Source organism: Capricornis sumatraensis, chromosome 4 (genome assembly GCF_032405125.1).
Source record: "Capricornis sumatraensis isolate serow.1 chromosome 4, serow.2, whole genome shotgun sequence".
NCBI classification, from domain to species: domain Eukaryota; kingdom Metazoa; phylum Chordata; class Mammalia; order Artiodactyla; family Bovidae; genus Capricornis; species Capricornis sumatraensis.
The window spans coordinates 160,802,957-160,824,860 of NC_091072.1; the positions used below are offsets into that span (position 1 = coordinate 160,802,957).

The following is a 21,904-nucleotide window of genomic DNA, read 5'->3' on the forward strand; positions in this document are numbered from 1 at the left end:
TCACCCACCCCCAGGGCCCAAATCACCCACCCCCAGGGCCCAAATCACCCACCCCCAGGACCCGAGTCACCCCCAGGATCCGAGTCACCCCCAGGATCCTAGCTACCCCAGGGCCCGGGTCACCCCAGGGCCCAAATCACCCACCCCCAGGGCCCAAATCACCCACCCCCAGGACCCGAGACATCCCCCATATACACTCACACACGCTCACTGCTATGAGCAATCACTCCGTGGACACGGCCTTTCTGTGAGCCTGGCATCGCCCAGACACACTGACATTCACACACGCACACTGCTATCAGGATCACCCCGTGGACACTGCCTTCTCTGGCCTGGCGTGCCCTCTCTGGCCTCTGCAGAGGACTCTCAGGTGCCACACGCAGCTCCACTTCAGGCGCCCACGTCCCTCTGGAGGTTTCACCCACCTAGGCAGGGCCAGGCGCCCAGGTCAGACTCTGATGGGCCCAGAACTCTCCATCTCAGCCCGTCCCAGCCCCAGGGTGACACTCAGCATGACTGTCCCTCACCCTCCATCTCCCCAGCCTGTGGGGGAGGGGCACCGCCTGTCCGAGGGTCAAGTCTGAGAATGCCCAGCACACAGAGGGTGCCTGGCAAATGCCCAGTACTGGACGAATGCCTGTGAGATGAAGTCATAAAATGCCAGGACTTCCCCACGTGCAAGCTGATGACGACTGCTCGTACAGAATTAGGAAACTTGCAAAATTCATGTCTGATTCAAACGATGTCGGAAAGATGTTGATGTCATGAATGAAGAATTAATTCTACAGATAAACATGACTTTTTTAAAATAAAAAAGGCAGTGAGAACTCTAAGCATGCCAGATGAACGGGGCTCCCTGTAAAAGCTCTCACCCCTCGGTTCCGGGGCGAGACCCAGGCCAACCCCAAGGCTCTGTGGGCACCTGAACAGGGTACTTCCCAAGGCGGACATTCCCGCTGACTTGTTCAAACCACACAGGAACCCACTTCTGTGTCTCCTTAACTGCATCCTCTATACAGTGGTGACCTGGCAGATCCCAGCGGCCAGCCCCGAGGGGAAAGCCCAGGTGTCCATCACAGCCGGCATGGCAGAACAGAACTCAGAGGTGGGAAGAGAGGTGATGTGATGGCTTTTAATTCTTAAAATCGTTTTCAGTTCAGTTCAGTTCAGTCGCTCAGTCGAGTCCGACTCTTTGTGACCCCATGGACAGCAGCACACCAGGCCTCCCTGTCCATCACCAACTCCCCGAGCATGCTCAAACTCATGTCCATTGAGTCGGTGATGCCACCCAACCATCTCATCCTCTGTCGTCCCCTTCTCCTCTTGCCTTCAATCTTTCCCAGCATCAGGGTCTTTTCTAATGAGTCAGTTCTTCGCATCAGGTGGCCAAAGTATTGGAGTTTCAGTTTCAACATCATCATCTTCCTTCAGGCAAATAACTTGGACCAAATTCAGTGAGCTCTCTATCTTTAATTCATATATATATATATATATATATATATATATATATAGCTCTTACAAGAAACACTATTTTACTGTAATAAATGTTTTCAGTCATGCTTGCTTATCAAGATTTCACTTCAGTTTTCCGCTTCTAGGAATTCTCATCTAAAATAAATTTGGATTTCCAAGTTTGTCTCAAGTGCTCCAGTGCCCTGCTTGGGCTCAAATGCTTGCTCCAAGTCACCCTCACCCTGGGGAAGCCCCTTGCGCTGCTCCTGTGCAGCTCCCGCCCACTATGACTGCCAGCGTCACCCACAACAAGGATCAGGCTCACCCGAGCACACCCACAGCCGTGCTCCATACTGCACGCAGCACCGCGACCCCTGCCCACAGGGCCCAGGGCCTGGCCTCCTGCTCACGGCAGCAAGGGCACAATCCCGCAGGGACCACTGTGGGACCCCCACCCTTAAAGAGGCATTCTTAGCTGCAAAAGCTGAGGCCCCTCTGGCTGCAACGGCCTCACACACATCCCCATCACTGGAAGCCTGTCCTGCCCAGGCTTGACTGGGGGCTGAGGGACACTGCTTGCCCCGACCCCAGCCCAAAGTGCCAGAACCACAGACCCCGGTTGGAGGGCCTTACGTCCTTCAGAGAAGCCCCAGATGCACCGAGCTGACGTGGGCTCATGTGCAAGGCAACTGCGCTGACAGCTCAGGGTGACGGGGGCAGGGGAGCCTCACAGCCCTGGGTGTGGGAGCTCCGACACGCCCCCATTTCACAGGCGGGAAACAGGCTCAGCAGAGGGTCTGTCAGTGTGTGCATGCTCAGCGTGCTCAGTCGTGTCCAGCTCTTTGTGTGGACGTGTAATGTGGCTGGGTGTGCATGTGTGTGTATGTGGTGTACGTGTGTGTGTGTGTGATGCGTGTGGCATGTACATGTAATGCGGGCGTGTGAGTGCATGTGTGTGCATTCTGTGGTGTGCATGTGTGTATATGTGGTGTGTGTGGCATGTACATATAATGTGGGTGTGTATTGTGTGATTTGTGTGTCTATTATGTGATGTGCATGTGTGTATATCTGTGACATGTGTGTGGCATGTATATGTAATATGTGTATATTCTGTGATCCTGTGTGTCTGTGATGTGTGTGTATATGTGGTATGTGTGGCATGTGTGTGTAATGTGCGTGTGTGGTGTGTATATGTGATATGGGGTGTGTCTGTGTGTACTGTGTGATGTGTCTATTATGTGGTGTGCATGTGTGTAATGTGTGTGTGTGGTGTATATATGGGATATGGGGTGTGTGTGTGTGTGTGTACTGTGTGATGTGTCTTACTATGTGGTGTGCGTGTGTGTATATGTAGTGTGTGTGTGTGTGTGTAATGTGTCTGTATGTGGCGTGTATATGTGATGTTGGGTGTGTGTTCTGTAATCTCTGTGTGTCTATTATGTGATGTGTGTGTGTATGTGATGTGTGTGGCATGTATATGTGATGTTGGGTGTGTGTGTGCGTGTGTGTGTGTGTATTGTGTGACGTGTCTATTATGTGGTGTGCGTGTGTGTACATGTAGTGTGTGTGTGTCATGTGCATGTGTGGTGTGTATATGTGATGTGGGGCATGTGTTCTGTGATCTCTGTGTGTCTATTATGTGATGTGTGTGTATATGCGATGTGTGTGGCATGTATATGTGATGTTGGGTGTGTGTGTGCGTGTGTGTGTGTGTATTGTGTGACGTGTCTATTATGTGGTGTGCGTGTGTGTACATGTAGTGTGTGTGTGTCATGTGCATGTGTGGTGTGTATATTTGATGTGGGGTGTGTGCACGTGTGTGTGACCGTCACGGCAGGCCTGGGAGCCAAGGGGCAGGGCAGGAACCAGGAGATGCTGATGTGACTGTGGTCCCGCCAAGAGGCGCTTCAGAAGGGCCAGGGCTGCCCCAATGGGGAGAGGGGAGGCGAGGGGCTGGCGGCCGGCAGGAGGGGCGGCATAGCCAGGCCAAACCCCCAGGGCCCTGAAGGAGGGCAGGACAGGCCCCAGAAGGGGAAGGGCGAGCAGAGGCTTGAGGCTGCCAGCTTTTCGATAAAGAGACAGCTGCCTCCTGGTCCTAAGCAGCAGCTCAGGGCTGTGAACTAAAGAACCAGACCCCACGGCAAGCCACCCACCCTGCTCACACGGGCAGCTTCAGCAGTGGGAGCAGAGACAAGGGCAGGGTTCTGCAAAGGTTAAACCCTGAGAAAATCGGCCCATCCACCCTGCCTTCCTCCCAGCCAGCCCCCGCAGACCGCTGCGGGGGACAGAGGCGTCCCGAGCAGGCTCCTGACCACTGCCTCAGTTTCCCCGGCTGGAAACCCACCCCCCCACCGAAGGCAGGAGCTCTGTCTCTGGCCCCAGAATTATTGAAGCCCCTCAGAGGCCAGGGTACAGGTAAGATGGGTTGATGCAGTGAAGCTCTGAGCTGCACACCTGGCACGTGGGGCTGTCATGTGGCACCTGCTGTGAACTGGCTTCCTGACACTGGAGGTGCTCACTGTCCACCCCTCACGCCCCAGAGCCCTGCTCCCCGCCCCTAGCCCCCTTCCAGGCTCTCCCCTCCCACTCTGAGTTTCAGGGCTGCTGGACTGTCTTATCTCCTGGCCCGGCCCCCAAGGCTCCTCCCCCAGGGGGCAAGGCAGCCGGGAAAGGCCTCCCAGAGGCCAGACACCTGCCCCTCTCCACCGGCGGGAGGGGGACCGGAAGCCCAGACCACTGCAGGCCTGTCCTGGGCTGGGCCTTGGGCTGACTTCACTACTGTCTTTGAAGCAAATTCCCAGAACCCTGGCACACCCATTTTTAAAAATATAAATTAAAAAAAATGCATTCCAGCAGCAAAGAAAAACGATTCCAGCTCATCCACAGCTCCTGGCTGTGAGTCAAGAGTCACCTACACACCCGAGGGGCTGGAACCCGGAGAACCTGAAAAGTCACTGTGCTTTCCAAGCTCCTGGTGCACGGATGGCCCAGCCCACAGCCACACTTGGGGACCCCTCCGTTCAGAAAACGGGTGCTCTCCCTACCCCCTGATGTCCTCTGGGGGTGGTCGAACAGAAAATAGCCAACCTTGAGGTCAGCTAAACGGTGGCTCCTGAGAGATGTGTCCACTTCCTGCTCCCCAGCACCCGTGAACACCACCCCACGTGGCAGACAAGTGAGCGTCATGCCACGTGGCGCAAGACGGGATTAAAATGAGCATCTGGAGATGAGGCCTGCTCGTTACCTGGAAGGGCCCTCTGCAATCGTGAAAGAGGAGCAGCTGGGGTTTGCAGCCCATGTGAGGATGGGGCAGAGGCCGCTGTGGCCACAAGCCCAGGGAGCTTGAGCCCACCACAGCTGGAGGAGGCAAATGGACCCGCCCCAGGCCCCCAGCGCCTGCAGAGGGAGGCGGCCCCGCCCACACCCTGATCTCAGAGTGCTGGCTTCTGGATCCGTGAAAGGATGAATTTCTGCTGTGTCGGGCCCCCCAGTCTGTGGTCTTCAATTCCTGCAGCCGTGGGAAACCACGACGAATCCTACACACACCAAAGAGGCCAGGCTGACTCAGCAGAAGTCTCCTCCTGGGCACAATCCCAGGAGAAAGCAGCGCTCCTGACACCTTTCAGTATCTCCAGAAACCTCAAGAGACCCAGGGCTGCGGAAGAGAAAGTGCTGCGTGTCCCCCAGGCCCTCGTAGTGCCTGGCAGGCAGCCGCTAAGGACCCAGGAGGCGCCAAATGAACATGCAGGGCCCAAGGCAAGGTGCACCTGGTGACCAGTGGCAGGGCCACTGAGCCGACCACCAGAGCCTGAACACACAGAACTGCGTCCTGGCTCCTCACCAAGGCGCTTCCATGCCCGACAGCAGAGGCAGGGCCCTCCCCAGCCAGGGCTATGGGCTCAGAAGGAGACTGGGGGCTCAGGATGAGGCAGAGCCAGGTGGAGGGTCCCACCCCAGGCAGACTGGCCCCCGCCAACATCCCCTGGGGCCTGCTGGGAGGCAGGTTCATGCTGTCCTGTGGGCTGACGGTAGGGCTGCCCAGGGCTCCCCTGTGCCCTCCTGGGCCTCTGCAGGCCTCTCTCCAGAGACCAGAGGTCCCCACTTTGGAGTCCCAGGGATGGCCAGCCTGTGGCCGGGGAATCTGTCCTGCAACATCCTGAGGACCAGCCCCAGGAAAGCATTTCAGACTCAGGCCACGGTTCAGTTCTAATGACATGGGCACCTCTGAAGGCGGGGGCACAGGCGGGCCCGGGACGGTCTCGCAGAGAGGATGGGCTTGTGTGGGAGGGGTGGCAGAGACCCTGTGCCCTGGGGGAGATGGAGGTGCAGAGCTTGGCCCCAGACTGCTGTGTAGGGGTGAGGGGAGAGGCCTGGAGGCCAGGCTGGGGGTCCCCAGTGACCACGGGAAAGATCCTGTCAGTGGAAATTAACCCCGCAGCCGTGGTGGCCAAGCCAGAAAGGGGCGTGCCCAACAGGTTATCAGTTTGTGGGGAGAGCGTGCCAACTCTGGAAGAGCGACGTGTCCAGACTCGGCCGGAATGCTCACTAAAACCTTAATCACGGCGCGGAGCAGCAGCTGAGCCCCCGGTGGTTCAGGTTCCCCTTCCCTCCTGATGCCAGGAAGAGCGGGGACAGTGTCTGGGGACAGAGTCACATCCTGAGACAAGAACTCACAGTCCTCAGTCGCTGCTTGGAGTCGGGACAGCCGCGCTGCCCTGGCTCACACACACAGCCTCCTCAGCTGCGCCGGCCACCCAGCAGAGAAGCCACCCGTCACCCCAGCCCCGCAGGCCTCTGGCCCGGGGAGACGTCAGTCTGTCCACACCAGGGGAAGGGCTCAGGGGTGGGCAACGGGCAGCTGCGTGAGCAGAGACCGCTCTCTGTGGGGACGTCCGGGGTGGCCCCTCTTGGGTCAGGGGCTCAGACTGGACTCCCAACAACTCTTGCGGGCGGCCCTCAGTCCATGTGGTGCCTCCAGAGACACAGAGGGGACCCTCCACCCCCCACGTCAGCGCCCACGGCAAAGGCCTCGCGTACGCATCCCCACACAAGCACCAAGTGAGCGCCCGGGGGTCCGGGCATGGGTGGGGGAGTACAGAGCCCCAGAGACCCCCACCCTACCCGCTGGAGCCTGTGGGCACGTGCCCTCACCCCACAAAAGGCACTGGGCGGGTATGGGTCAGGTAGGGACCCTGAGACTGGATGCTGGGAGGCTGGCTGGATCCCCAGGGGCCCAAGGTAATGACCAGAGTCCTGGGGGTTGGGGGTCAGCGGGGAAATGGTGCCAACAGAGGCAGAGGCTGGGGTGAGGGGAGGAAGCGTCACCAGTCACGCAGAGCAGGCAGCGCCCAGAAGCCGTACCCAGAGGGGGCTCCCCGGAGCCCCAGGAGCTCTAGAAGAAACCCACGCAGTTTAAGCCCCGTGTGTGTGGGACTTTATCACAGCAGCTGCAGGACATGAGCTGGGGGGAGGCTCCTGTGGAGCCCGCCTTCCAGGTCTTTCTGCAGAAGCATGCACACCCGATACAGCCTGCACGTATGCAGGGAAGACCCTGGCAGGACCCGGCCAAGGAGCCCCGTCTCCCCTGGGACAGCAGGCGGGACGGCCCAGGGAGGCTCTGCCCGCATGTCCTCAGGCTGCTTCGCTCACTGCAGTCGGACACCTCAGTACCAACCTCTGTTTCTCAAAAACTCAGGCCCTGCGCCCAGCTCACCAACCCACCTGGAAGCTGGCTGGTGTCTAAAAAAAAAGTAAACCACAGAGGCCTGTCTGAGTGTCCTCTGGCCCAGCAGCTGTTGGACAAACAGGTTGACAAGCAGTGGCCATCACACCGACCCCCAGAAGCCCTGAGGCCGGTGGAACAGCGCCCCTCCACTCCCCAGACCTTACGTTTAAGGCCTAATCCCTGGTCTCGGGAATTAGTCTTCAAATATGTTCTTGTAGATGGAATCAAGTTGTTGTTATTTAATTGCTCAGTCGTGTCTGACTTTTTGTGACCTCATGGATTGTAGCCCACCAGGCTCCTCTGTCCATGGGATTTCCCAGGCTAGAATACTGGAGCGGGTTGCCATTTCCTTCTCCAGGGGATGATCAAGTTAAAGTGAGATTATACTGGATTGATGAAGGCCCTGGTCTCATGACTCAGTTCAATTCAGTTTAGTCACTCAGTCATGCCCAACCCCGTGGACTGCAGCACACCAAGCTTCCCTGTACACTGCCAACTCCCAGAGCTTGCTCAAACTCCTGTCCACTGAGTCAGTGATGCCATCCAACCATCTCAGCCTCTGTCGTCCCCTTCTCCTCCTGCCCCCAATCTTTCCCAGCATCAGGGTCTTTTCTAATGACTTGGCTCTTCCCATCAGGTGGCTAGAGTATTGGAGCGTCAGCATCAGTCCAATGACTGGTGTCCTTTTAAGATGAGGGAAGTCCGGACAAGGGGACAGAGGCCCGCAGGGTAGGGTGGGGGGAGGCCACATGAAGACAGAGATGGACGGAGCTGTAAGCCAAGGACCACCTGGGCCACCAGAAGCTAAGGAGCAGCTGGAAGGACCGTCCCCCGGAGCAAGTCCCCACCAACTCCTTGATTTCGGACTTTCAGCCTCTAGAAGAATAAATTTCTGTTACTTTAAACCACCCAGTGTGTGGCCCTGTGACAGCAGGCCCGGGGAGCTAACAGGACCCCGAGGACCATCCTTCTCCCCAGAGACCGTCTGGCTGTGCATGGACACCCCGACCGGCAAGGAGGACGCTAATGCTGTGTGCCAAAAGTCCCAGCTTTGGGGAGAAGAATTCCATGGAAGAGAAAAGGAGCTCTCTGGCCAAATTTATCCTCACCGCAATGCCTCGACTATGATTTTAATGGAAAACAAAGTCTCCCAGAAGTGCAATAATTCCCCAGCTTTACGATAACACACTCGAGAAATGCTGGGTATCCCCAACCAGGAAGCTGTAGATGCTACTAAGAGAGAAACTAGAGTAATCCTGAGTATCTGGAAAGCACATCTTCCTAAGGAAGGATTCTGTCTCTGCTTTATTTGAGATTTTAATTATAGGCCAGATAATGATTTTCATTTCGAATGATAATTAACTCTCGGGTTTAAGGACTAAATTCGACTTGACGGCAAACTCTTCCAAATGGAGCTTTAATCCAGTAAACGGCAGTGAGTGCGGCAAACTTATTTCTCTTGTGTCACGTGGCCGTCACCCCACGGGAGGACAGCGCAGCGCAGACGCACGAAGCGCTTTCCGTCTAATACGAGGGCAGAGGATCACCGCGTCCCGGGAGCGCAGAGACACTGTTATGGTGATGAGAGAAGCCAAAAGAACACTCAGAGGTGGGCTAAGCGTCATTTTTCACAGCAGGGTCAGGGAAGCGCCAGAACTGATTTTGGTGTTTTCCCCATGAACAGAAAAGGTGATTCAATTTTTATATTAAAAGTTTCTCTAGCCTTGAACCTAACACAAAATACCCTGGCCCTGGGGAGGTCACCCTGAGGGACAGTCCAGGCCCCCAGCCTGGGGCAGGTCACCCTGGGAGACAGTCCAGGTCCCCAGCCTGGGGGAGGTCACCCTGGGAGACAGTCCAGGACCCAACTCGGGGCAGGTCACCCTGAGGGACAGTCCAGGCCCCCAGCCTGGGGAGGTCACCCTGAGTGACAGTCCAGGCCCCCAGCCTGGGGAGGTCACCCTGAGGGATAGTCCAGGCCCCCAGCCTAGGGCAGGTCACCCTGGGGGACAGTCCAGGCCCCCAGCCTGGGGGAGGTCACCCTGAGGGACAGTCCAGGCCCCCAGCCTGGGGCAGGTCACCCTGGGAGACAGTCCAGGACCCAACTCGGGGCAGGTCACCCTGAGTGACAGTCCAGGCCCCCAGCCTGGGGGAGGTCACTCTGAGGGACAGTCAGAATCCCAGAAGGGCCCCCCATAGGACAACTGGGACGACCGCCCCGGGGTAGTTGGCACAAAGCTCAAACCCAGCACCACTGAGACTGTCCTAAGTGGCCCCTGACCCTCTGATCCCCAATCCAGGCTAACTCTGCTGGGGTGCTTTGCTGGGGCATACCCTTGACAACACAGGGGCCAGCAGCGTGGACGTTGGGAGCCCAGGGAGAGCCGGGTGCTTCACGCACAGAGCAGGACTTTTCGCTAAAGCCTCTGAACCCAGAGGAGCGGCCCAGGGTCTAAACATAGAGGCTCAGGGATAAACAGGACCCTCCCCTCGTCCCCCGACATGCAGGTGGCTGAGCGGTCCGGGAAAGCCCTTCTTCCCAGCTGACCTCAAAGCTCCTGCCTGCCCTGGTGAGAGGAGCCAGTCTTGCTTCTAGAAGGCCAGCAAGGGGTCGTGTGCTGGGCTGAGGTCAGCCTCCGAGGCTCTGGGGGAGGCTGAAGCTCTGCACCAATGGGACCCAGCGCAAGTGGTCATGTGACCCTCTGGGCACACACCCCTGCCCCGGGCACTCGTGAAGAGCAGATCGCAGGGGCAGGGGTGGGAGTCTTGGTTTCAGGTTAAATATGAAGCATGGGGTTGGGCAGGGGGCACCCACTGTGAGCCCTGAACAGGCTGAAATGAGAAGCCAGGGTGAGGAGGCCAGGTGGGAAGGCTGGGTCGGGCACTGCAATCGGTGTTCAGGAAAGAGATCCCCAGGTCCGCCCGCCCCCCACCAAGCTCTGCATCTGGGTGTCCCTGAACCGGGTGACAGCTGTCCCCACCTCACGGGGTTGTGGCCGGCCTTGTAGAGCAGAGCCTGTGTGGACACAGTCTCCCCCACGGCAGCGAGGAGCGATTAGGCTGTTTAATTAGGGAAACGACACACCAAGGGGCACCAGGACCCAGGCTCAGAATCACAGCCCGAGGCTTGCCATGGCCCAGCCCAGTGTCAAGTCCCCCTGGGCAGGAGCAGTTTGCCTTCCCTTGATGCTTCTGAACTGCGGTGCTGAGTAAGACTCTTGAGAGTCCCGTGGACTGCAAGGAGATCCAACCCGTCCGTCCTAAAGGAGATCAGTCCTGAGTATTCATTGGAAGGAATGATGCTGAAGCTGAAACTCCAGTACTTTGGCCACCTCATGCGTAGAGCTGACTCATTGGAAAAGACTCTGATGCTAGGAGGGATTGAGGGCAGGAGGAGAAGGGGAGGACAGAGGATGAGATGGCTGGATGGCATCACCAACTCGATGGACATGAGTTTAAGTAAACTCCGGGAGTTGGTGATGGATAGGAAGGCCTGGTATGCTGCGATTCATGGGGTCACAAAGAGTCGGACACGACTGAGCGACTGAACTGACCTCGGGAACAGGGGAACACAGCATAATTCTCCCGCTGCCACCGCTCAGAGACCCTTTGCACTTCACTTGTAACCCTTAGCGCCCTGCATGCAAAAGGTGCTTCTTAACAGATGTTGAGATGTCAATGAAGCAAGAAAAAGGACTCAGTAAACAGGTGAACCCGGCCATCCCGCCCTCAAGGGGTCCACAGAGTGGACGAGCCTGAGCTCAGAAGCCAGAGCACCAGCTTCAAATCCTGTCTCACCCTCACCTGGCTCTAGAGCAGGCCCCCTGCCACCACTTTAAACACTCCCAGGAGGACCATTCTCTGTAGGAGGGCCATTCCCTGTGGGAGACGCCCCATGAGTGCGCTGGGAGCACGCCTGGCCTCCAGCCACGGGCACCCCAACCCCCAAGACAACCAAACTGTCCTGGGATGTCGTCACGTGTCCCCTGGGGGCAGAATCTCCCCCACAGAGAACCTCTAGATGAGACACTTGAATGTCCTGCACCACAGGCTCTCCATTTTTTGACCGGGGCCACGGAGCTGCTGGGAGGACCAGGATAAAGGGGCAGACTCGCCTGGAACAGGACAGCACACTGAAGGGCCCACTAAGTACCATCTGCAGGTCACCGCCCTCCTGAGGGTCATGGAAATATGTGGCTCACACCCAGAACGAGGGCAGATCAGCCAACACGTACACAGAGGGAGTTTCCAGGGAGATCGGCAGTCACTGCTCCAGGAAGCCAGGGACCTCCTGCAACCTCCCCAGAGCACGGACAGCCCTGGGCTGGAACCTCCCCAGAGCACGGACAGCCCTGGGCTGGAACCTCCCCAGAGCACGGACAGCCCTGGGCTGGAACCTCCCCAGAGCACGGACAGCCCTGGGCTGGAACCTCCCCAGAGCACGGACAGCCCTGGGCTGGAACCTGAGGGAAGTGATGACAGAGAGACGGCAGGGGCGGAGGAGAGGAGGTGGGAGGGATGGGCCCCGTGCGTGGGGAGTCTAACCAAAACCCATGCTCTTCACAGGCAGGAGCGGACAGGGACCGCAATTCAGGAAACTGGCGTGCGAGGTCGCCAGGCGGAGCCTCAATGCCTGCGGTCCTCTGTCCCCATTCCCTCCAGAGCGGGGCCCCTGCAGACCCCAGCCAGGCCCCCATGCAGAGCTATGAGGAGGAGAGATGCCTTCTCCCTCCAAGGACAGGGAGTCCTCACTCCGGCGGCCTTGGAACTTCCTTGAGGCCAAAAGGGACGGAAGAAACACCGGGGAGCCGTCGGGGTATTTTTCCAGCATCAAATTCATGAGCTTTTCCTGAAATTAACTGATACCTTCCTTCACCCAGCTCATCTCCCGTCCGGCAACACAGGAAGCCAGGGTCCTCTGGCAGCCTTGGGCCCCTTCCAGCTTCCCACCCGCCAGGCCCGAGCTCGGCTTACCCGGGAGCCAGTAATAAAATGCTGGTGACGACAGCGCGGCTTTCACCAGGAATAAATGGGCTCAATTACCTCCAGCAAGAGAGCAGGGCTTCAAAGGGAGAGAGGAAGAAAGAGAGGAAGGGGGCCGGAGGAGAAGTAATCGGTCTGACTCAGCCTTATCTCGGAGGAAAACGCGTACGACTACTCAGTACCAAGGACGTTCGGATGAGGCCCCTTCCCATCAGGACCTTTCAGCGGCGATGACATGCCGGGTCATTCCCGGGCATAATTTCTCTAGAAATGACTCTGGCGATGACAACGGAACTTGAGAAGTCTGGAAGTCCTTCCCACCCAACAGGCGGATGCCTCTGCTTACCCTGCCCAGACGTGGCCCCAAGCTCACATTTGGGATTTCTGGAGCCCAGGTCTGCGGCTGTGGCTATGAGGTGATGCTGGTCTGCTCAACTAGGACAGACCACCCCCCACACTGGCCAGCTTCAAGATGAAGCCGCCAGAGTCTGGGGGTGCTTGGGGTGTCCCCTACGTGGCCCCTACCGTCACGCGTCTCCACCAGGGAGACGGCCGATTGCATGGCAACCTTGGGTGGCCCACCCCACTAGGCGGGGCAGGTCTGATGACTGCATCGGTCGGCATATGGCAGGCACTCAACTAATGCTCACTGAGCAAGCAAATGGCTGCTCACTGGCTGACTCCCTGGAGGGCACCAGGCTCTGTCCCAGGGGCCTGGGGCCTCACTGGCTGACTCCCTGGAGGGCACCAGGCTCTGTCCCAGAGGCCTGGGGCCTCACTGGCTGGCTCCCTGGAGGGCACCAGGCTCTGTCCCAGGGGCCTGGGGCCGCGGCTTCTCCGCTGGACACAGGAGTCGTTGTGGCCGCGCGCCCCCATCCAGGCCGTGTGGTGGGGGGACGCAGGGACACCCAGCTTGGCGGGGAGGCGGGGAACACCTCCCCACTGTGCGGAGGGCTGACCATGTGGCACAACTGGGCAGGGATTTTGGCACAGGCCGAGATGCCAGCTCAATGCTGCGGCGCGGGAGTGGGAGGAAGGGGTGGACCCCCCCGCATGTCCATGGCACAGCTCGTGGGCACGACAACCGCCCTGACAACTCGGGCGTGGGCTTGGGCCCCGGGGTCTCCTTTACCTTCCCTGCTCATCAGTTAACAATTGGGAGACCATGGAGAAGAGATGGGCAGAGCCGGATGTGACAGATGGACAGACAGACAGACACAGACGGCTGAGAGGCACCACGGTGGGCAATCGAGCCTTTCTTGCCGCAGAGGTGCCAGCGGATTATAACCAGGCTGGGCTCAGATGCAGCAAGCCAGGGCGCACGCCAGCTCCCCAGGCTGCCAGGCACCCCCTCCCCCTCTTCGGTGCAGAGCACGGCCTGCCCGCCTCCCGTCCCCAGAGTCCCCACCCCAGGCTCACACTCTCCCGGCTCCGGAAACACCTGCCAGCCCATAAGCCCTGGCCTGGGCTCCATCTGTGCCGCACCCGACGTGTGCAGAAACGGTCTCCCCACTGTCTACACCAAACATGCCCACCGAGGACACGGTCCACAGAAGACTCTCAGAACTTCCTCCGGGCCGAGTCAGGCCCCACCTGACCTCAGAGAACTTTCCAGAAAGACAGACGGTCACCATCTGCCACAGAACACTTGTTTCTCGAATGGGCGACTGGATTCCACGTGACCACAGCAAGAGCGTGTGTTCTCTGGGCTGCTTTCGGCGGGATTTTTGTTTTTAAACACAACCATCGGCTGCCTTTAGAAAGACTCATTTTGGTGACAAATCAGGATGTCTCAAGCGAAGCGTGTCTTCCAGGCAGGGAAGATGAGTAACTTCTACAGTGACAATGAGGTACGAGAAAACCGACATCATCTCTCCAGACCCCAGCGATTAGTGGCTCACTGCTTCTATCCCAGTCACGCTATTTTAGTTTTTAAATATTTATTTATTTGGACCTTTACTGCAACACGCAGAATCTTTAGTTGCAGCACGTGGGACTTAGTTCCCTGACCAGGGGTCGAACCCGGCTCCCTGCACTGGGAGCTCTGAGTCTTACCCACTGGACCACCAGGGAGGCTCTGCGCTGTTTCACTATAACCCTCAAACTTGAAATCAGGGATGAACTACTTTAAATCCAAAGCCACTTTGGGACTTCCCTTGTGGTCCAGTGGTTAAGACCCCGCCTTCCAAGGCAGGGGATGTGGGTTTGACCCTCGTGGCCGGGGTGGGGGGCAGCTAAGATCCTATGTGCCATGTGGCCAAAAAAGGCAAAGCACAAAACAGAAGCAACATTGTAACAAACTCAACGGAGACTAAAAACGGTCCACGTCAAAAAGTCTTTAAAAACAAGTGAAGCCACTTAAGCGAAACACAAGTCATTTCATCATCCGGGTAGATTTTCAGTGAGCTCTGGTTCACAACCTTCTTCCTACTGTCCTTCTAAAGAAAGCGAAAAATGAAAATGAAGTCGCTCAGTCGTGTCTGACTCTTTGCGACCCCATGGACCGTAGCCTACCAGGCTCCTCCTTCCATGGGATTTTCCAGGCAAGAGTACTGGAGTGGGTTGCCATTTCCTTCTCCAGGGGGGACCTTCCCGACCCGGGAATGGAACCCAGGTCTCCCGCATTGCAGGCAGACGCTTAAGAGGGTGGCTTAAATGGTATGGGGTCAGTGGAGACCCCGGAGTGTGGTCAGGAAGCGGAGCCAACACCCGGGGGCTCAGGGTCCAGCCTTTGACCACGTCCCTGAGGAAGGGAGAGGATGGAGGAAACTGCCGGGCACTCTGACCTGTGAGCTGGAAGCCTGGTGTGAAGCACGGGTGACCGGGGCCTCCCCGCGCCCCCGAGCCCTCCCGGGGAGAAGTGGGGGCCCCTACCTGTGAAGTCCTCCGGGCACTCGCAGGTGTAGCCGCCCTCGCGGCTGCGGCAGCGGCCGTGGGCGCCGCAGGGGCTGGAGTAGCACAGATCGATCTCCGTCTCGCAGTAGTCGCCGGTGAAGCCGGGCGGGCAGCGGCACCGCAGCCCGTTGACCGGGTGGATGGGCCGGAAGAGCACGGTGGGGGAGCTGATGAAGGGCGCCGAGCTGTCGAACTTGAGCACCGACACACACTTCATGTAGTTCTCGCACGGCTCCCGCAGGCAGATGTTGTCGTCGAAGGGCAGCACGCGCTGCGTGGACACGGCCGTCAGCAGCGTCCGGTTCAGGTAGATCTGCTCCTGCAGGTCCTCCGACGGGAAGAACTTGTCCCGGACGCCGCCGGGCAGCAAGGCCGAGAAGGTCACGTTCAGGATGTTGGCGCTCACGTCCGTGTCGTTCTGGATGTTGAAGACGAAGACGGCGTCCTTGGTAGTGGACAGCACAGCGGCCACGCCCTCCACGAAGCGCGAGAGCAGCGGGGACAGGAACCTCTCCTGAGACATGTCCTCCAGGCGCACGGTGATGCTGTTGGTCAGCATGTCATCCGTGATGACCGTGACCCGCAGGGTGCAGAGCGCCACCACGCTGTGGATGCCGTCTGTGAGACAGAAGGTGCGGTGTCACTCAGAAGCCCGCCTGCCCGGTCCCCTCACCCGGCACCCCCTCGCCCCAGGCCCCTGCCCACTCATGACTACGACCTTGACCCCACATCCCAGGGCCTGCTTCTCTCCCTCCACACTTGGCTTCTGAAAGCACAGCTCCCATCACACCCATCAAGCTCAGAAGCTCCCAGGGGAACCCCACCCCCCAGCTCATCAGGGCATCCTAACGCTCACCACACAGCCCAGTCCTCACTGCCTGAGACTCCAGCCTCAGACCCTTTCCTCCAGACGCGGGGGGATGCTGAGACCCCGTTCTCCCTCCTCTGCACCTGCTCCAGCCGCCCACCCACCCCACAGCCCAGCTTAGAGCCCACGGCGTCCAGCACGGTCCCCACCCAGGTACGGCCTTGACCTCTGCTGCGCTGACGGCTTCTCTCCTCCTAGCTGGGTCCTGCTCATCTAAACACACCGGGGCATGCTCAGTCCGCTTCAGCCGTGTCCGACTCTGTGACCCCATGGACTGTAGCCTGCCAGGCTCCTCCGTCCATGGGATTCTCCAGGCAAGAATACTGGAGTGGGTTGCCAGGCCCCCCTTCAGGGGATCTTCTCGACCCAGGGATTAAACCCGCGTCTCTTATGTCTCCTGCACTGCCAGGCGGGCTCTTTAACACGGGCACCACCTGGCACCCAGCATCCAGGAGAAGCTCACCACGTGTTGCTTTAGGAAGACACACAGGAGAACACGGCCTCTCAGCCAACACAAGTGACCATTCATGAAGGGAGGTCCTCAGGACGTGGCGGCCAGAAACGGCAGAGTGTTTGGGTCGCCAGGCTGAGCAATGCCCCAGGTTCCCAGCCCAGAACCAGGCGGGCTGTCCAGCAGCCGCCCCAGGGACTCGCTCCGGCCATGATGGCCACAGGGCAGCTCCATCACCTTCAGGGCAGCCCTAACGTACAGCCGCAATGCTCAGGGACCTCCACCTGCTCCCATCCACCCCTCACACCACATGCTCTGGGGCCCGAGAAACACCCGGCCAAGTTCTCATCCCTGTGACTCAACTCGGCTCTGGGTCCCGGCAGCCCAGACGGATGTCCCACAATGTGGGTGCAGCCTTTGCCCTCCGTGAGCGCCCCCGCCCTGGTTCCCTGGGGCATCTGGGCAAGGTCTGAGCCCCTGGCAGGCCCCACCCTCCCAGAGCTGGAGCTGGGCTGTGCCCTCAGATGGTCAGGAGCCAGGGACCACCTTCTGGCCCGAGTCCAGGAAGCCTCAGGACCCCCGAGAGGATGCAGTGAGGTGACAAGCCCTGGAGGCCACCTTGTCCCTCTGGACCCGGCACAGTCGCCACCACACACAACTTGCCAGGAGCCCTCAGAAGGAGCTGAAACATGGGAGCTTCTGCACCTGGGACAGGTTTCCTCAGACACCAAGGAGCCAGAAGCCACTTTTGGGGAACCCTGAGTCACAAAACCTGTCCAGACAGTGGAGAAACGTAAGCACTGCAGAAGTCACAAACACGTTCAGGCGCGAACCTGAGACTCCCAGAGGTTCTAAGAGAAGCCGGAATTACCCCATTTGACAGGTGAGAGAAACTGAGACCCTGGGAAGCCAAGTCTCACGCCTGGGAACTCACGCTTGGTGGAGGGGCCCCTGGCTCCCCCAGTAATAACCCCCACTGCCTAGTAGGTCAGGCACTGAGCACCCTGTGACGGCTCCCTCTGGTCCTCACGATAACCTGGAAAGGCTGACTGTTTTTTCTTTTCGGCCGTGCTGCTCTGCTTTCAGGATCTTAGTTCCCTGACCAGGGATTGAACCCAGGCCATTGGCAGCGGAAGCATGAAGTCCTAACCACTGGACCACCAGGGAAGTCTCCATACACCTCATGGTCTTTACGGCCCATACGTGGTCCTTACGGCCCATACGTGGTCCCTATGGCCTTACGGTCCTACGAGGCCCAGCCTCGCCACCCGCCCTCCTCTTAAGGACGCGCCCTGCCCCAGGGCCCTTGCACGCTGCGTCTTCCGCCTGGGACACAGCCGTCCTTGCCGCTGGTAGCTGCTCGCTGGGCCACCCGGGACTCAGCGGCACGACCCCCATCAGAGGGGCCTTCCACGTCCCCCCACTCACGCTCTGCCACACCCCCACTTTAATTCCTGCACAGGAGCGGCTGCGGCCTGATTTTATTTGTTCATGTCCATCTTTCCCCCCAGTGAAGTCGTGAGGACCAAGAGCTTGTAGGTCTTGTTCCTGCTGCACCTGTTACTTCAGAGGCTCTCAGAGGCTTCAGAGGCTCTCAGTGTTTATCCAGCACTCAGAGGCTGCTGGATAAACATTCGGGGGAAGGTGGGAGGGGGCAGGGAAGGGGGGAAGGGAAAAGCCTTTTCCAGCGGCATCTCTTTAACCCCAAGATTGACACTGGCACCAACAGCTTCAGAGACTTCATTCTTCCATCCAAATCCAAGCTATTTTTCTGTGGGTGTTTCTTTTCTCTCTCTCTCTCTCTCTCTTTTTTTTTTTTTTTGCAAAGGCCCACTGTAATAATACGAGACATAGGATATTGTTTCCTGGTAGCACTTGTTATGAAACATCCTTTTAATCTTAAACCACACACAGATGTGTTCTGGTCCGAGATTCGAGGGTCATGCTGGTTTTAATCCAAAGCTCAGGCCGTCTGGGCGGGCTCTGGGCTGTCCGGCCCTCTCCCTCCCAGGGGTCCCGGACTCAGACGCTCCCACAGGGAGCCCAGGAGGGCAGAGCACAGGGGAAGGTCCAGGACCAAGGAGCCAGATTTCGACCAGAAAACAACACTGAATGTTAACTCACGTCAAAGGTGCTGGGAAGTAAAATGCGCACCTTACTGTTAATCCTACCATTAATTTATTTCAAGACCATGGACCGTCCCGGACAACCAGGTCCTGGAGACAATGAATTTGCTCTGAGTTTACATCATCTGGGTTGGATTTCTGAGTCTCCAGGAGCACAAACCTGACTGCCCATCAACAGGCAGCCACGAAATAAAAGGACGGCTGTCCGCACTGTGCAGCTCAGCTCAGCCAAACCCACTGGGTGACAGCCCCCTCCACGGGCGTCAGGGCAGACCCAGACAACATGAAGTCAGGGGGCAAAAGCAAGTCAGTCTTCACACAACACAGACGTTTACACACAAGTCCAGAGAGCCACTAGCATGGAGAGCAAACACTTCAGTGCTGACGGTGATTCTGTCTGGGTTGCTGAATTTGTTTTTAAATCAAAAAAATTTTTAATTTGTTTTTAAATTTTAAGTAAAACTTTTATTTTAGAGTAGCTTCAGTTTACAGAAAAATTGCGAAGACAGTGCAGAGAGGTCTTGTATACAGAGCATCCAGCGTCCTGTCGTTCAGGAGCTCAGTCGAGTCCGACTCTTTGCGACCCCATGGACCACAGCACGCCAGGCCTCCCTGTCCATCACCAACACCCAGAGCTTGCTCAGACTCACGTCCATCGAGTCGGTGATGCCATCCAGCCATCTCATCCTCTGTCGTCCCCTTCTCCTTTTGCCTTCAATCTTTCCCAGCATCAGGGTCTTTTCCAGTGAGTTGGCTCTTCGCATCAAGTGGCCAAAGTACTGGAGTTTCAGCTTCATCGCCAGTCCTTCCAATGAATATTCAGGACCCAGTTACTCCCACACTTAACTTGATTATCACACCGGTGTGGGGGGTGTGTTTGAATGAAGCGATATGGACACGTTGTTCACTGGAGCCCACACTCCCCTGTTTTTGGTTTCGCCTCCTGTCCTTGGTGTCCCAGGACCGCACAAGACGTGTAGGCGTCCCGTCCCCTTGCTCCTCCGGCTGTGACAGTTTCTCAGACTTTCCTTGTTTGATCTTGATGTTTGCAGAAGCTCTGGTTAGGAATGTTGCTGATGTTCAGGGGCCTTTCACCTTCTCCTGCCTGAGCAGCCATCCGGTTGATCACTTAGAAGCTTGTTTCATTTGGGAGAACAGGGAGCTCCCCCCGGACTCCCTGGACCTGAGCTGCAGGCCCTTCGTTGGCGGCTGCAAACAGCGCCGGAACCAGGGCCTCCAAGCCAGGAGGGCGCAGGGCTTTTACTAGCTCAGCTGGGTCCCCTCGCGGTCCCTGAGTCACAGAGGAGAAGAGACAGAGAAGATGGGGCTGCGGGGCCGTGGGCACCCACCAGCGGGCATTGCCCACAAAACCCCAGAGACCGCAGGTGAGGGAGCCTCGCAGGTCTTCATGCAGGGAGGGGCCCGTCCACGAGCCTCGCTCTGGTCACAGGGCAGCCGTCTTCCAGAGTCTAGACCCTGGGCTCGCTCAGCCCCGCGTGTCTCAGGGCCTGCAGAGCCGGGGGGCCCTCGGGGGGGGGTCAGACGGTGGAGGGCAGCCGCCTTCCCAGCACGGAGCGGAGCGCGGAGAAAGCAGGAGGGCCTGGATGGCCGCGGCCTCCGGACGCAGGCGTGTCGGGAGGGCCGGCCCACAGCCTGGGGCTCAGAAAACACCGACCCTCTCTGTGCGGAGGCCGGAAGTCCAAGGTCAAGTCCAGCAGCGTTGGTTCCACCCAGGGGCTCAGAGAGATGACCCAGCCCTTGGTGCCGACCTGGCGTCCGGTGCCTCCCGGCAGTCCTCGGCCTGCAGACACCTCTGCCTCATGTCACGCCAGACCCTCCTCTTAAAAGGACACCAGTTGCTGGATCGGGACCCACCCGAGTCCAGGAGGACCTCCTGACGGTGCTTAGCTCCCTCACACCCGCGCAGGTCAAGCTACACCACCAGACCACGAGCGAGTCCAACACGCCCGACACCCGTCAGGAAACGCCCGACCTCACGAGGCACAAGGATCGGGAAGACCTTACCAAGGAGGGGGTCCCGGCACGGGTACGAGACGGAGGAACCTGAGGACAGAGCGCCGAGCAAGAGGGACCAGACACAAAAGCACAGAAGCCGTGTGAGCCCAGGGACATGGGCGTCCAGAGTGGCCAAGTTCACGGAGACAGGGCAGACGAGGGGTGTCGGGGGCGGGGGGAGGGGGCTAGCATTTAAGCGAGACAGTCTCAGCTGTGCAAGGCGAACACGTCCTGGAGACGGACGGGCTGATGGTCACACAGCAGTGTGAGTGGCCGTAACGCCACGGACCTGTACACAGAGAAACGGGTGAATGACAACTTCATGTTATATAAAATCTACAGTTTAAATAAGAAAGATGAGAACATAACAAACAGGGAGGGTGGGGAGATGAATACAGAAGCAGCCAAGATCCTAAAGCTGCCTTCTCCTGTCACTCCCACTTTTATTATGCACCGTAAGCTTCCTGACACGGGGTAACTCTGACTCAGAGACCCCCTTTCCTAATTTCATGTGTGAAACGAAGCTCCTGTCCCAGGGTCGAATTCAGCATCCACAATATCGAGTTATCCCACGAGAAACAGCTCGTCGTGTCCATGCCGGACAGAACCTTCTGGAAGACTGGAGTTGTACCAGGCCCCACTACCCACAGAAAGGCTTGCTCACAGCTCCCAGCGGCCACTCTGACCCTGGGCTACAGAGGCTGTGAGCTGAGACGCATTCTGGTCAAGATAAGCACTTTCGCCTAAGAGTCAAGGATTGCTTCTTCAGAAAGTTAAACATGTAACTGACACCTGACCCCGAATCCCACTCCGAGGTGAAATGTGAAATAATTGAAAACATATATCCACACAAAATCTTGTACATGAATCCTTGGCGCAGCCGACGACGATTCACAAGAGCCAGGAAGTGGAAACCCACGTGCGCATGGACTGATGCATTCGATCTAAAGATGTAGTCCAAAAAAACACACTAGAAACCAGATGCGGCCCATCCATATGACGAGCTCAGACACAGAGAGAAGTGAAGAATCGGCAGCCTCAGAAACACGCTCAGGGACGGGAGCCCGTCTCAGAAGCACACACTGCACAATTTCACGAGCATGAACTGTCCAGAACATGTGAGCCCGCAATAACAGAACCAAACGGGGAGCTGCCAGGGACGGGCGTGGGGACTGCCGGTGGGTGTGGGTGTCCCTGGGGGCATGCAAATGTCTGGGGACTAGACAGAGGGGCGGCCACACACACCCTGAACGTACCAAAGGCCACCGAGGTGTCCACCTTGAAACGGCTCATTCTACGACGTGATGTGAATGCCACCTCAATGATTAAAAAGGAAAAGAAGAGCTAAGGACTCACCCCATAGAGAGTAGTTTTCTCTTGCATGAGAT

The 21,904-nt window shown here is 57.9% G+C and overlaps 1 protein-coding gene across 1 annotated transcript in view; it reads right to left on the minus strand.

Annotated features, from left to right (window-relative positions):
* Positions 1-21,904, minus strand: part of CELSR1 (cadherin EGF LAG seven-pass G-type receptor 1) — a 144,848-nt gene that overhangs the window by 72,773 nt on the left and 50,171 nt on the right. Inside the window, exon 3 of the mRNA XM_068971563.1 lies at positions 15,035-15,673. Coding sequence (XP_068827664.1) covers positions 15,035-15,673 — 639 coding nt within the window. The remainder of the gene's footprint in view (positions 1-15,034; positions 15,674-21,904) is intronic.